The following is a 16,366-nucleotide window of genomic DNA, read 5'->3' as shown; positions in this document are numbered from 1 at the left end:
GGTAACGCTAAAATACATACATTTTTAAGATTTTAAATGTAACACTTACCATTTTTCATTAATCGATTCTTAAAATAATTGCTAGTTGCAGCCCTAAATCAATTTGAATGGGAATTTTCAGTTTGAAAAATTATGATACATATAAAGGTTATCATTTTTTAGAATTTGAATTTAATTAATTTAGGGCTGATTAATTGATTTCCTCAATTAATCGGATAAAAGAAGCCCACTTTGTTTTATTTTATATTTGACACATTAAGCATTCTTTCACTCTTTAGGTAAAGTTACTATGTGAGGACATTCCTGCTTTTATTTCCTTAGGTTTTGATAAAATGGTATCCATAAAAGCTTTCACTAGAATGTGTGAAGTCTATATTCATTTGTAGGTTAAGTCTGATTTGCATGTTGTTTTAAAATATAAATCTTGTTTTTCAGGGATCTTATGCTAAGGTCTGAAAATTTTTTACATTTTCCACCAATGGATTGATGTTGGTCATCATCATCATCATCGTCATCATCATCAACAACATATGATCAACACAACTACAATCTCCTGTAAAAACAATTTAATTAACAAAAGTCCTGATTATGTTTTTTTCCTTTCTTTCAGTATAAACTTTACAACAACTTAACACAATGTCATCAGAAGTCATGGCTGTATGCTGGCTATTGATATGATGTAAAAATCTCAGACTTATTGCACATAGAAAAAAATCACATTCAGAGATCTTAAAGAGATTTTTTCATGCACAGATTTTGATATAAGAAGTTAGGAAAGGCTCTTAAAAAATGTTTTTACTTAAGTTAGATGATGCAACCCATCATACAAAAACTATTTTAAACCAGTAAAGAGATTTGTAACGGCAATGTATTTACATACAGAAAATAAAACCCTTTAAAAATTAATTGCTTATATAAAAATGTGGCACATTTTAGAAAAGCAGCACTTGATGACTTAGCCAACAATGGTTCCTTTTCAAACCTTGATGCTAAGAATTGAATGACCAATGTTCTTTTGATTTGACCAGCCTGATAGCATTAAAGAAAACATAATTGTTTCTGACACGTATCCTGAAATATCTTGACATTTAATGCTCAGGAAGGTGACGTAACACAGGTATGTCCATTCCTTAATACCCAATGAGGACATGATGTCTGGCAGACAAACTTCATTACTGTCTTGATCCAAAACCAGACTCCTTGGTCACAGAGTGCAGGGTCACTGTAAAATGTTTTGCTCATTTGGCAAAACAAGTGATTTGTGAAGTTTGTGAATGTCTGTGCATGGTATTATGATAGGTTAGCACTGATCCGGATCCACTGCAGCCCTTGCCTGGTGTACTGGACGATATGGGCCATGCTGCTATGCAGGGTCAAAGGCCCAGTCAGTGTGTTCAGATAGTTGAAAAATTCTGGTGTGGGTGTGAGAGAGAATACTTTTATATATAAATATAAATATTAAAATGCAACATTTTACAAAAAATTTTTAAATGTAGAATAGAAATAGATTTTTTTTTAATAAATAGCTAATACATGTTTTTTATAAATGATTATATTGGTCCCTTTGAAGACGAAAAGCATAACTGATTGAAAACCCACCCTTATTTTCTCTGGCCAGAGTATCAGCCACCTCCCAGTACTCGTAACTGTACAGGACACTGTTGGTGATGTTGAGGTGATTTGCTGCCATCTGGTGGATACGATGGGGAATGCTGATGACACTGCTCTGTGAGCTGCCTGTGTGAGACCCCATTATATTAACGGAGCAAATGGAAGCAGGAGGTACAGTTCCCCTGTAAAAGCACAAATACAGAGGTACAACATAAAGGTCTCTCATGGTGGGTGTGTAAATGATATCAAGGCCCAACTATAACCTAACTCTTACTTTCCAGCATCGTTCCAAGGAGGGGGTTTGTGAGGTCCTTTTGGAGAACTCTAATCAAAGTAAAAAACAGAAACAAGAATGAGTAAATCTTTGAACAGGACAACGTGGCTATTTTAACAAACTATATTTGCAGGTATTTTTTCAACTGTCTTTTGCATATTGATGTATGATAACTGATAACCGCCTACTTTGAAGTAGTCCAGCAGGACTTTGGAGTATTTTAGAGCGTTATCCTTTTTAAGGCGAAACATTTGCCAATAAAGAAGAGCAAGACAGCGGAAACTGCAAACCAGAAACAAAATGTGCATTTTGTCAACAGACTTTAACACGATCAAGATTCAGATAATCAAAACGACAATACAGACAGTTGAAGATTTTTGCAGTGTTGTATTTACCATAGTACAGCTAGCTGTTTGTCTTCCTGGCTGGCTCCAGGTCCGGCGTGACTCTTAAGTCTCATAGCATATCTATCCAACACATAGAACATGTCAAATCAACACAGAACTTCTGACAAACATTGGCCTTTTCTGGCCAATTCTATTTTGGTATCTTTCAAATATTGGTCATTGTAAAAACATCAAATATATTGACACTGATTTACACGTTTTGTGGCCTGCTGTTGCTCTTATCATCACAGCACTTAATCAAACCCACATCTCCTGTAGGTAAAACATAGTCGGTATGCATCCTGTCACAAGGAGCTACCCAGTCATGTAATGTCTGGCCAATGGAAAATGTTGAAGAAAAAAAAAACACGTAAAAAGACCAACAGAGAAAAATAAAACTCTTAAACACCTTATGAGCTCCACAGTTTCAGCATACATGGTGTAGGGGGACTTGGACTCCAGCGGTCCCTCTTCCATGGCTTTACCACACTCCATGAAAGACAAAGCAGCATCCACATAATTCACAGCTTTTCCTAACTTATCCACCTGCAAACAGGGATAGAGACAAAAGGATAAAAGAAAGAAGTCGAATTAGTTACAGAGGATACAGACCAAACACACACACACACACACACACACACACACACACACGCATAAAGGTACTGCCCCAGTGGAAAGCTTTTGTCTTTTTGTTTTTGTTGAGAATGTATGTGGGGTTGTGGCTTCAAGGCTGCAAAACTCTGACCTCTATAATTGTCTTGTCTAGTGGTAATCAGCGTTGGGAAAAGTTACTTAAAAAAAATCAATATCCATCATTTACCATTGCGTCTGCTCGATGTTTCAACCTCTTGGCCTCATGCAAGTAGTATTCAGCATGATGAGAGCTAACATGAAGGGAAGAAAGGAGAGATTAGGAAAGAACTAAGGGAAGGTGGTTGACATTAAATGTCACAGCACTGTTAAATGAAACAGAGGCATTAACAGACATTAACTCACACATCACTGATAGGTACGGTTCCTCTGTAGTGGAGCGGAAGGTTCGAGGGAGGAACCAGCGAACCAGAGAGAGACTGTAGGTGTCCTGACACCCTGACACACTCCACCTCTACCTTGGGCTGCGTCTTCTGGTCCTGTTTCATTAATACATATTAATATATATTATATTAGAACAATTGTTAAAGAACCCTCTTCCAATACTGGCCATGTAAGGTTCATGAATTGCTATGTTGTTTTTAATCATTACAAGATAAGATAGAAAGAAAGACTTTAGTGTTCCATGTGAGCAATATTTTAAGAACCTGTCTTTTCTGTGCTGTTGAATCTTTGTCTTTTTCTGGAGGTGTGTGGTACTTCTCAGCATGCTGAGTTTTCACTGTGGTTTTTGCGAGCTCCAGTATGCCAGATGGAGGAGACAATGGGGACACTGGCCTCTTGGAATAAAAGTAATCTTCTTGACATCTGCATACACAGCAATAAAAAGGACATCATGAGCACATCAATGAGCATGAGCCAGACAATAAACATGTCCCAGTTGACAAGAATAACAGTGAACAGTGAATAGCTCTAAATATACCCATTTTGCTTGTTGAAGGTTTCCTCAGTCTCATTATGGACTGACACTGGTAGTTTATCTGCACGTGATTGATTTCTCTTATTCTCTCTCTGAGCATCTACATTTTCAGCCTGATTTAGTAAAATACACACACAAAAAAAGCATACATGTATGCAAAAACACAAATCTCATATTCAGAGGAACATTAATTTAAGAATTGCAGATTTGTCTGCATTGATTAAAAATAAAGATGATTTTCTCTTCCTCACTTTTCTTTTACTTCTGCCATCTTCAGGCAGTTGGTCCAAGTGGTGCAGGTCTTTCATTGAAGTCTTTTCTTTCGCCTTTCCCAATGACAAAGCTGAAGATGAGGACTGTCTTTCAGTAATCTCATCTGCACTAGGGAGTCTACCCAGAAGCGAGAGGTCTATCCTCACAACAAGTTTTCTCAGGCCTCTATGTGCGACATTGGGGGATTTTTCAGATCGACCGAAAGGCACCAGTGTGTAGAGTTTGTGTCTGCCCCGACCTTGTTTATCTGTCTCAGGGGTGCTTAAGCTTGACCCGTGGGGGTGAGCACCAGTGCCAGAAGTCTGTTTGTCATGTCTCCTTTTCGACACAGTTTTTTGGTTTGATGTTGAATCTGCAGGGACTTTGGCAACATTCCGGGGTGGACTGGACTCAGAGTCTGATTCAGAGGAAGATGATGAGGACGATGATGATGAGGAGGAGGATGAGGATGAGGAAGATGACGGATGAGTGGGCTTGATGACAGGAGTAGGGGAAGGTGGAGAAAGTGGTGGAGAAAGTCTAGTGTCTGTCACGTAAGGACCTGAGGAAATGTCCTCATTGCTCCACCTTCTCTTCTTCCTCCTCTGCTCTTCAAGGTTAAGTCCATTGTATTGCTTTTGAGTGTGATGCTGGCTGTTGGTGTGAGGTCTTTGTTTGGGCTGCACTGACTTCCATTCAACTTCCTGCTCCCTCCTCCTTCTCCGCTTCCTCTCTCTTTCCCCTTCCTCAGTTCTCCTATCTTCCTCGTCTTCCTCTTCCTCAGAACTCAGAACCCAGCGACGTCTTATAACTTGCTCCTCCGCCAGTCTTTGTCTCTGCTCCTTGCTGGTCTGCACCAGGGTTGCTCCCTTGGCCTTACCTCGGTTGTCCACCTCTCGCTCTCTCTCTTTTGGCTTCGGGTCTTTTTGGGAAGGCCTGGTTCCGGGCACTGGGGCATCCCCTAATTTGACCTTGGGCTTTGGGCTGGAACTCTGTTGGGAAGTCTGTTTAGAGCTGGACTGCTTTGTATCCGGGAAAGATTTAGTCTTCAAGCTGTGACTAGATCGACTGTTGACTTCGCTCCGGGACGAGTCCCTGGACTTTGACGAGGGACCCCGTTCAGAACTCTTTAGATTATTAAAATGAGATGAATGGCCTGATTTGGGGTGTGAATTGTGGATTGACACCCCTGTAGGTTCATTGCTTCTGTGATTATGTTCAATACTATGGTCAGTTGTAGATGAGTGCCTGGCTTGTGGTTTTGGGCTAACGCTTGGTCTTTGCTTTGACGAATGCTTTGAAATAGGGTTTGAAGGTGAGTTAAACCTTTGCTTGCATGTGGTTTCAGAGTTTTTGGCTTCAAGCTTGTGTGTGAGATCTTTGTGTGACTTTTCTGTTGAGCTGTGTTTGGAATGATTGGGTTGTTGGGGAGGACCAGGTCTGGAGTCTTTGGAACGAGAGTCTCTGGATCTAGAGTCTTTGGGTCTAAACTCCTTTGTCTGGTCGGCACTATGGTCCGGAGGCACCCATGGCCTTACTTTAGGACGATGTGCTGGATTAGAGGTAACGTTTGGCCTTGCAATATGCCTGAGACTTTTTTTTTGAGGTGGCTGTACCTGAGGATATGTACCTTGGCTAGGTACTGCTGTGGATGAAAGACTTGGACTGGGGCTTCTGGGAGGGTGTAAAGGTAGAGGGCTGGGACTTCGACTCCCTTGGAGGCTGTCTCCTGGACTTGGACACACACTTGGCACTGGGCTCGGCAACAGGCTAATTCCTGGACTGGGGCATGGACTGTATTCTGGGCTGGGCTCAGGACTGTTTCTGGGGCTGTAGTCAAATTTTGGACTTGGGACCGGACTTTCACATGGACTGTAATCCCGTCTGGACTCAGAGTCTCTGCTCCAGTATCTTCCAGGTGATGGTCCTCGGCCACAGTCAGATTTTGCACTTTGTCGCTGTCCTCCACCTGGGTCGTGGTCAGCTGAATGATGATTTTTAGGGACTTTCTCAAGCCACCTGTCCAGCTGCCACTGTGTGGATGGTGGACTTTCCGTCTGAACAGAGAAACAGAGAAAAGACATGAGTTCAAGACAGAGAATGTAACAATGGTAAAACTGATCAAATACTATTACTCTAAATTTGAATTTAATAAAATAATGTGAATTTGATCAAATATAAATCAAGATTGACCTGGATTATAAAACGTGACAAGATTATGATCATCAGTGAACCTGCTCTTGACCATAAACTCTTGACCACTGAGGATGATAACAGTATCACCGAAAATACATTACAGAAACTCTTTAACAAATTAGTGTGCAGCTGACATTTTAACAAAGTGAACATCACATTTAAAATAACAGTGGTGATGCACAGTCAGTCATGGCAGGTTATAGGCTAATCGTAGGAATATTAGAGAGATAGAACTTCTAGCTATTGAACATCTCAATTCTTTACCATACTGATGCAACGGAAACACTCTGTGTGCAGAAGATTGTATAAACCAATATCTGACTGCATGACAATGTATTTACTCAACAATGTGATAGTGGCAGAACATTATTGGAAAAAATACAATGAGAAATGATTTGAATGAACAAATAGGAAATATGAGTATTTATGTAAATGGGCCTGTGTGTCAGAGGGAGAGAGAGAAAAAAAACAGGAGGTGAAAGGGTGAACGAGAGAAAGGGCCAGAAAAATGGACATTCCTTAAACCCTAGCAAACCCTCTTTCAATTTCACACTGCTTTCACCATTACATTGCCTCTAAAGTTCAATCACTCCAAACTATTACAAACCAGAAATAAGCTGCACTGAAAATAAATACTGTATGACAACATAATCTCACTTTATAGTGTAATAAAGTAAGCTATACTCACTATTGACTTTACAAAACATTTGAATTAACGACACAAAATCAAAGCAAATACTCACTTGAAAGCACACTTGAGCTCCAGGGCAGACTGAGCTTTCCTCTCTCGCCTCCAGTAGCTGACCAGAGCTAATTTAAACTTTAACTCCTCCACTCAAACATTCCCCCTTCCCCTCTCTCTTTCCAGCAAAGACACTGCATCTCTTGTGCCCTTTTCCCATTGCCCCTCCCCTCAACCCCCCCCCCCCACTGGAACCGTGTGGTGTTTCCAAGCCGTCCTTCTCAGAGACACTACATGACTACATGTAGATGAAAAACACATGGTGTTCCCACCTCCCTTCTCCACAGTTTAGAAATAGATGGCATGTTCAGTAATAGAGCCAGCTGTGTCACACAGACACCTTCATTCATATGGTGGTGTAGCACTATGCTACGAAAGCTTTTAATCCCTCCTTCTGATGAAAAAAAAAGTACTTGCTAGGGACCCCAAACGTCATATAAGAACACATCCTAAAACGATTTAAATATTTTCCTGTGCTGTTTCAAAGGGAAAGCTCACCCAGAAATAATTTTCATTGTTTAGGGTAACCAATCCCTTTAAGTTCTGCTTTTTGTGACGAAATCAATGTTGACATGTATTACTTCCAATCTAGTTAGTCATCCGGGACACCACATGTTGACATGACACCCAGATTCTAAAGTCTCAGCGGCCGCCCCTCGACATTCCTCTCTCCACCCCCCACCATCCCATTTTACCTCATCTGCTAAAAACAACTACTAGGAAACAGAGAGAGCGAGGCAATGAGAAATAGTATACTTCACTGCAAAAAAATGCTAGCGCATACCTCTGTACTGCAGTTTAGGGTCCGCTGTTGGGGTGATGTCCCGCACCGGTTGTGTGTCCTTGGGCTCGGGCTGTGTGACCGCTGACTGCTGCTTTCCCACTCGCTGGAAGGGTCTGAGCCTGAAGACCCTGAGCTAGAATGTCTCACTCTTCCGACATGTGTGTGTGTGCGGTGCTGCTGCTGGCCTGACAAGCTGTCAGTCAGTACATGCAAACAATGGATATGGATTGAGAAGCATTTCTTAGGCCACACATTCAGAATGCATTTACATGTACAACAGTCTTGACTATCAAGTTGAAAGAAATTTTAAAATCCCAACAAATATGCAGACTAAACACTACGAGTGGTGTGTGTGTGTGTGTATGTGTGTTTGGGAGTTGAACATGTTGAAAGGCCAAAAGAAACAGAGGCTGGTCTATCATCCAGCTGTCACATTCCACATATTCTGACCTCTTCAATATGTAAAACACACACTCACACATACAGACACAAACAATGGATAATAATGAGAACGGCTACAGTTACTAACATAAAACTTACCGGTCATTATCAGCCCAAGAAGTTGTTTGCTCACTTCCCTGATTAACAGATAAGAATAAATAAATAAAAAAATAAGAAAAATGTGAATAAAATAGCTTTTTAGCTTGGAATCTTCAACTTTATGGCCATTACTAGCATCCTGACAAAAGCAAAAGCTACAATCCTGCAGTAACAGCAGAAAGGTCACGACTCTGGTGTATTTTATGACTCAGACTGTTATGACTCATAATCCTGGAGTCCTGTGTTGAGATACACACATGTACAAGTAGGTTAAAGTTAGAGTCAAATATCAAACTTGCTACACTGAAACTATGTCAAGTTCAGCAGCACAGACATGGAGCAGTGTCATTTTTCCCAAGAAGGCAAAAAGGCAGTGCCTCCAATACAAAATGTGTAACATGAGATCATAATTTGTTTTCGATAGGACTCCTATTGAAGTGAATGTGAGGGAGGATCAGCTAGATACTGTACAGTTTACTCATACAGCCCCACAAACCAGCCTGAATCGGTTAATCAGGTCAGAATGGATGGACTTATTATAAAGAAAACAACTCAAACACTTTTCATTATGTTGGAATCAAACAAACTTGAAAGGACTTGAAATTTTCTGCATGTGAGATGTTTTTTTTTTTCTTTTTTTTTTTTATCAACCTCTCAGCTTGATTTAATTATGGGTCACCTCTTTAAATGATTACAAGGGCAGCGTTTACACAGGAATAGATGATTAATAGTCTTTGACTCATAATAAAAAAATGTATAGTCACTTATTTATACAAAAGGGTTGACACTCCTTTTCAAATGTCTGTTTTCTTTTTTAAGAAATTCATAGTCAAGACATTTACTTTTACAGGACATTTACAAACAAGACATTTCTTTATCTCCCAAATAAATGCTTTTAATTTAAGCATTATATTCAAAAGATCCTTAAAAATGCATCATGGTTTCCAAAATATTAAGCAGCACAACTGCTTCCAACATTGATAAAAATAAGACATGTTTATTGAGGCCTATATTCGAATGATTTCTGAAGGATCATGTGACACGTGAGACTAATGATGCTGAAAATCCAGCTTCTTTGTTATTACGTGAACACATTACATTTTTAAATATATTAAAATGGCTTTAAAAGTTATTTTTATGGAAGCATATGGGTAGCGATATTCAATTTGGAATGTAATATGCAAAATGACAATGCATTTCTGTATTTACATTTACATTTGTGCAACGTATGGTATATATATATGGCAGAATTAGTGTCAGAATGGCAGAGTTAGTGTCAATGTAGTGCTTTCTACAATGCAAACACAAATGCCACAGCAGCCAGGTGGTTTTGTTTGTAAATGCATTTTGTGATAAATGAACAAATAAGCTGGACTGTGTTCAAAGTTAACAGTTAGCACAAGCAGTGCAAAAAAGTTATTAATACTAATTGATGATATACCTCGTCCTTGTCATCTTCGTCACTGCTGAGTTTCAGGTCATCAGCGAGCATGCTGCGAGAGTCAAACATGAGAGAATGTCACACTTGACAAAGAGACTTATTCGTTGTGCCAATCTGCAGCACATCTGTGTGTGTGTGTGTGTATTAAATCTGTGAGTTTGCCTCGAGCGGTCTAGCTATATGAGATTGTATCTGATTACAACCTTCAAAGAAAAAGGTCATAAACACAGTGCTCTAATGTTGAACAGTGATGTAATATGATGGTAGTGTGGTTTAAAGCTCTACCCTGCTGTGTTAACCTGCTCTGTAATTAGATAGTAACTCAGTGAACTTTATGAAGTCTATGGAGTTAGTATGGTGGTTAGAGACGGTTGAGATATATAACACTGGGCTAACCCTCCATGTGAAGCTGGTTTTAAACAGCAGTGGGCCCAAAGCAGTTAAATTTCAGGAAGCCCAGTCTAATTATACACACTAATATGCACAGACGTTCAACAGACGTTGTTTATGGTGTAATAAAGTGAACAGGTAGAAGCAGTTCAGACACAACATGTTGCTTGGTAAGCATGGACGGATTGGGTGCTGTGCACCCCACTTACGATTTATGAGGGGCCACGAGTGGACGTGAGGGCATCCTCATAGAGACACCATCCCTCACTGAGAAAGCAACAGGAAGAGAAATCCATAAGCATTTTGGAGCAGAATGTAAAAACAGGGCTATATATTAGCACAGCTGTGTATACATATACAGACGTGAATCATGTAGCGATATCTCAAATAAAACAAAGCAGGTAATAAAGAGCATAATTCAATTATATGAAATTAATATCAGTCAAATTGGATTTTTAATTTTACACCACTGTTCAAACGTTTATGGTCAGTATAACTTTTTTTTATTTATTCAGTTAATACTTTTATTTAGCAAAGACACATTAATTGATCTTTATAATGTTACAAATGTTGTCTTAATCAAATAATTGCTGTTCTTTTTTAACTTTTTATTCATCAAAGAGTTCTGAAGAAAACATGTATAATGGTTTGTACAAAAAAAAAAAGGTTTTTAACATTCATAATATTAAGAAATCAGGATATTAGAATGATTTCTGAGGGATTGTCATGGGGCAATGACTGCTGAAAATTCAGCTTAGCCATCACAGAAATAGATATTTAAAAAATTATTAAAACAATTATTTTACATTTTCATATAATTTTGTCATATTTAATACTTTTAATATCAAAAGAAATATATATTTTTTAATTCAATTCAATGTTGTGATGCCAAAATTCACTTGTAACATTTATAATGATTGTTTTTAGTTTTTAGAATTTATAGAATTAAGAATTTAGAATGTATCAACACCAAATAGCAAATAAGTTCATTATCAGTCAATTAACAGTTATTAGCCATGAAAATAACCATAATCTTATCTGTATCAGTCAGAATAACCTTATGTGCATCCCTAATCCAGACAGAAAGACATGTATCTAAAACAGTGCTCCAAACATACAGTTTGCACAGTAGCATGTTTACCATGTCTGTGTCGTGAATTGGGCTGTTTTCCCTCCTAAAACAGATAAACAGCATAAACCAAATCAGTCAAATCAACACAAACAGCATCTTGACAAAAGACAAAAGGGTGAATTCTGTAATAAACATCGTCACACTGTATCTTAGCACTTAACCTTTTACCTTAAGCCCCCAAAATTCCGTGTAACAAGGTGTCATTAAATTAGAGGTACATTTCAGTCACTAGAACCGGCCTGCATTGTGCTTTGGGCATTGCTACCCGATTTGCATAATTTCTGTAGTGACTCTTGTGCTAAAACAACACAGATTTATGAGTGTGTGCAAATAAACAATGCATGCGTAATATCCATCGGGGAGAGAGAGGAAAAGAGCGAAAGAGATAAACATACAGACAGAGACAGAGCAGAGATGGTGCTGTATACTGCTAAATTTATCACATTTGCCTGCAGTCTGTAATAAACCCTATGCATGCGTACCTTTGTGTTTGAGTACAGGAAATGCTGAGTGCCCCCTTCCCCTGGGGGCTGCTGGTAAGGCCAGGACTGGGTCATGTCCTACGGAGAGATGAGAGGACAGTGGCTAAAAGTCAAAATGACTTACAGGTTTGGAAAATGAACTTTCCTGTGATAACCAAACATTTTATTTCCTGCATGTTACTCATAACAGGAGCAGACACTGCAGAAGTAATGTCTTATTTAGATCCTGTGTTATTAAAGAGTGACTGTTAATCCATTTAATGACATAATATCCATCAGTGAGAGTTCATTATCTTTTGATGAAGAACTTACAGTATTTGTGGGTTTGTGGAAACTTATGGCATTTCTTATAATATGTGTGATTAAATAACTTACTCAGTAAAAACTTTATTGTGTAATCTGTGCTTGTGGCTGTGTGTGTGTCACAGAGCAGGAAGCAGTGTGTGAAATGGACATGAGTTATCGACCCTCATAATCGTTAGGAAAACAGATGTGCAGACGTTTGTCTGATTAAGCTAAAAATGCTCATGGTCTAACAGTCATTTATCTGAAAGTAAAACATTCAGTCAGAACTGTTTCCAAAAAGTTGCACACAGTAACTGTTTTCTCATTTAAATGTTTTTTTTAATATATATAAATTATATATGGCTGACTGCAATTTGAAAATGTCTGCAGTGGTACAGATTATAGTCTTCGCATGATTCTGCATCCATGCTGCTAAGTTGAACACAACTGCAGTTTTGGCCAATGCCAATAAATAATATATAAATAATAATTGAAAAACTGATCACACTTCAATTTTCTGATTTTGGTTACACATAGAGATGGTCATTGGATGAGCCAATTTTACATGTGTCAGGAGGATGGTGCAGATACTCAAACACCAATATTTCTGTGTGACCAACTTGTAAAATTGAAAATTGTTTGGCCTCATGTGGAATTCCTTATTGCGTAGACTCCACAACTGGATTTTGCTCCAATTTTCCAAACAATGGGTAATGTGACTGCACTTTTGTAGCTGTCTGTGCATACAGTATTTAACAGAAGAACGAAACTCTTACAGGTTTAGATCAATTTGAGGGTAAACTACTAGGTTAAACACCACCATGTGTTCAACACAGACTGCTAAAGTCGAACTGCACAACAGTATCATATTGTAAACATACATTATACACATCAATCGTCCTTCCTTGCCTGTAGCAATATTTCGAAAACACACACCTCCCTCCAGAGCATAACTCTTCCCCCTTCCCTCTCATCCACCTGCTTCATTATCTCTCTCGCCACCTTTAGTCACTAAGGACTCACCTCTCTTCACCAACAACAAGGCTTCCCAGGTGAACCTGCAACTGCTTCTCTGTCTCTCTATGTATGTGCATCTCACTGTTCTCTGTCTGCACACTCCTTAGATTCTTTGACATGGCCCGATTTAATCATACAGGAGACTGTTGATTTGGCATTTCTACAATTGAAAAAGTACAAAAAAACAACAACAATACACTATTTTGAAAAGGAGACATCTATTGTGATCTTTCTAAAAATACCTATGACCACAACAGCAACCCTGGGAAGACGTGCACATTCAGACTGATGGTAACAGACGGATATGAGAAATGGAGCACTGTATTGTACTGCACTGCGATGATCCTTATAAAGCATAATATACAACAAGCATGGTGTACCTGAAGGGTTTCACTCAGGGGTTTATTTTGAGGTTTTGACTGGCTCATCGTACATACTACATTAAATATTGATTTAAATTATGCTAACACTTTATTTTAAGGTGTCATTGTTAAAGTGTAAGAATTGAGTACATTAAAATGAACATGTACTTACTATAGGGTTACGATTTGGGTTTGATTTAGGGTTAGTTTCATGCAATATGCATCATTTACTGTTATTACTATAGTCAGTACACTCACATATTAAAGATACTAAAGCTGTCACTGAGGCGGTACACTTTCAAAACATACTAATATGTAGTCTTTAGGTGCTAATATCTACATTTGTTTTGAGGTGAATAAAGTACAAAGGTGTAACTTTTGAAAAGGTACCATACCAGTGACAGATTTGTACCTTTCTTTCTGACTGTGTACATGTAACAAGGACACTGAAAAATAAAGTGTTACCAAAAGTATTGTATTGTGCAAGTACACAGGTATCTATAAGAGAAGAATGTTATCTTTGAGCAGTCCTCTAAAAATATCTGAACAATCAGGTCAATCAATATTAATCAATATAATACCACCTGTTTTAAGCTGAGCTACATATTTTAGGAATGCATGATCAAATTTTAGGAATACACTGCAGCTGAATAAATGCCGCACAGCTGACATCTGCAGGTGATTTGGGTGCCATTGTGGTTGTCTGCACACATGCACTTGTCTGAACTGAAATGTAAAGTGTCCTCAAATGCTTTCAGTGTAGAAGCTGACTCACACGCAGCTGTAGGAAATGATAATGTATTTTTTGATGATCCCTCACTTTTTGTTTTATAATAAGCCTTCAACACCAGTTTAATAACCGTCAGAATGACTAAGAATGAGTCATTTGTGAAGCCAGTTTGTTTGCATGAGTGCAGCAGTCTGTGTGTGTGTGTGTGTGTGTGTGTGTGTGTGTGTGTGTGTGTGTCAGCAAGAGAGGGAGAAATTCCCAAAGTTCAGAAGATAAACTATGTGCATTTATAACCTTACTCACTTAGTTCTGATCCTCTTTGGGCCCTCAGCTGATCTTCAATTTGTCTTCTCACAGTTTTTTATTACTATTATACCCAAATATGGGTCTGTAAATATTTGTACAAGCGAACCTATTCAGACAACGTGCATAATCCCCTTTAGATGCCTTCTGGTCTCTGTGGAAAAGTCCAAACTAAGATACTAAAGCGCAGAGATAAACATGATGTAACAGCACGAGAGGCAGCTGACGATTTTCTTGACAGATTGAAGACGCTCTGTAGAGTGACAGAAGAGGAAGTCGCTATTTAAAAATTTGAATTTGAATTTACCATCTAATCAAAGCTGCGCGCGCCACACAGCAAAACCGAAAACACCAAGTTGCGCTCAGAGGTACTCACACCGGAAAACAGTTCAACTGACAAAACCATAAAGCATCACCTCTCAGAAGTTCTGTCAGTGTAGACTATAGAGATATGACAGCGCATGATTCCTCTAAATACATCTTTTTCGACTGTTTTCATTATTCCTCTGCGTTTTCAAATATTTGTCAAAAGTTAAAATGCACGTTGGTTTGGACGCCTATTTCTACACAACATTAAAAATACTCAGACATCAGACTTAACATTGACAAAACAAAAACTAATTATGCATATAATATATATATATATATATATATATATATATATATATATATATATATATATATATATATATATATATATATATATATACATAAGAAAAAAGTTTGTGTTTTAAAAAGTTTAAAGATAGTTGACGTTTGTCTAAGTATGGGACGCCAGAAAAAAGGGTTGCTTGAGACTGCGCCACTCAGTGTTCTGTTCATCAATAATAACAATACAAAATAATAATAAAAACAAATACAATTTAGAGAATAAATAGCATAACACTAAATAAAAAATGTAGTTATCGTCATGTTTTTATCTCTTCTTGAAAAACAATGGAATTAAACGCATCATGACACTAACCTGGGACGCGTGCTGAAGCATGAAGCAAACACTTGCAAGTTTTCCCTTACTTCCATAAATGGTAGGCATGTTGAGGTCGATTGTTCAGTAGTCCATTTTGGCAGACACAGAAGCGCAGCAGCGCGCACCGCGGGAGAACGAGCGTCAACAGGTCACGCATCGTAGGCACCGTCGGTGTTTCTGTGGAAGCACGCGATGCGCGGAGGCTGACGGACCGAGGGCTCGCCGTCGTCACCTAAACATCTCGTCAGACCGCTTTGACGGCGATGAACGGAGATGCTCGTAGAAACACTCCTGCGTAAGCAAGCGGGGAGGAGGAAAACACAGTCACCGAGAAGCTGAAGCATCAATACCTCTGGGAAAACAAACAAAAAAATCTATCTATCTATCTATCTATCTATCTATCTATCTATCTATCTATCTATCTATCTATCTATCTATCTATCTATCTATCTATCTATCTATCTATCTATCATGGTTGTAAGGAAGACCTCAATTAACATCAGTGATGATTTTAACAAAGCAAACACATATCTTAAAAAGATACAAGATACAGAGCTAGCCTTATATCTCGTAAGAGGAAAGAATGGAATGCAAACTGTTACATACCCACAGAAAATGATTGGGCAAGAAATGACTTCCACATAATTTCCAGATGCATCTGTATTAGTGCTGAGATAGAGACATAAGCTTGTTACTCACTGCAGACTTCCAGATCTGTGGGTGTACTCCATCTCCCCCCGCATTGCTTCATACATTTCACTGAAATGACAGATAAACATGCAAACAGAGCCTAGCAGCATTAATGCATTATGAAAGCCAGGAGACAATTTATGGTGATGCTTAGGGAGACATGCACTTTCTCTTGGTCTGTGAACCGATTGTTCATTCACTCATCAGTGCAG

At 38.6% G+C, this 16,366-nt stretch overlaps 1 protein-coding gene across 6 annotated transcripts; it reads right to left on the bottom strand.

The window, feature by feature from the left end:
* Nucleotides 1-279: 279 nt before the first annotated feature.
* LOC113053384 (AF4/FMR2 family member 3-like) lies at nt 280-16,158 on the bottom strand. 6 transcript variants are annotated; one of them, XM_026218354.1, is made up of 19 exons: nt 16,071-16,158; nt 15,462-15,755; nt 11,801-11,878; nt 11,328-11,361; nt 10,396-10,453; nt 9,797-9,848; nt 8,356-8,393; nt 7,816-8,008; nt 4,093-6,150; nt 3,845-3,954; nt 3,570-3,729; nt 3,268-3,401; nt 3,092-3,155; nt 2,681-2,817; nt 2,281-2,352; nt 2,074-2,167; nt 1,886-1,935; nt 1,600-1,793; nt 280-1,412 (listed from the first exon to the last, which is right to left on the bottom strand). In XM_026218354.1, the coding sequence occupies exons 2-19, from the start codon at nt 15,528-15,530 to the stop codon at nt 1,291-1,293; spliced, it is 3,717 nt and encodes a 1,238-aa protein (XP_026074139.1). In that variant the 5' UTR covers nt 15,531-15,755; nt 16,071-16,158; the 3' UTR covers nt 280-1,290. The 6 variants fall into 6 exon arrangements, with proteins under 6 accessions (XP_026074139.1, XP_026074140.1, XP_026074141.1 ...); XM_026218355.1 differs by lacking the exon at nt 16,071-16,158 and adding an exon at nt 13,109-13,262 and having other exon boundaries at nt 15,462-15,547; XM_026218356.1 differs by lacking the exons at nt 15,462-15,755; nt 16,071-16,158 and adding exons at nt 13,109-13,262; nt 14,498-14,975.
* Nucleotides 16,159-16,366: the final 208 nt, after the last annotated feature.

This window comes from Carassius auratus, chromosome 34 (genome assembly GCF_003368295.1).
Source record: "Carassius auratus strain Wakin chromosome 34, ASM336829v1, whole genome shotgun sequence".
Taxonomy (NCBI): Eukaryota; Metazoa; Chordata; class Actinopteri; order Cypriniformes; family Cyprinidae; genus Carassius; species Carassius auratus.
Note: the sequence above shows the minus strand (reverse complement) of the source record. Positions and strands in the feature narration are given on the sequence as shown.

Coding starts and splice junctions, on each gene's coding strand:
- LOC113053384 (XM_026218354.1), bottom strand. CDS start 15,530: ATGCCTACCATTTATGGAAGTAAGGGAAAACTTGCAAGTGTTTGCTTC. Junction 9,849..10,395: donor CTCGTGGCCCCTCATAAATC/GTAAGTGGGGTG, acceptor TGACTCTCGCAG/CATGCTCGCTGATGACCTGA. Junction 8,394..9,796: donor ACGAAGATGACAAGGACGAG/GTATATCATCAA, acceptor TCTGTTAATCAG/GGAAGTGAGCAAACAACTTC.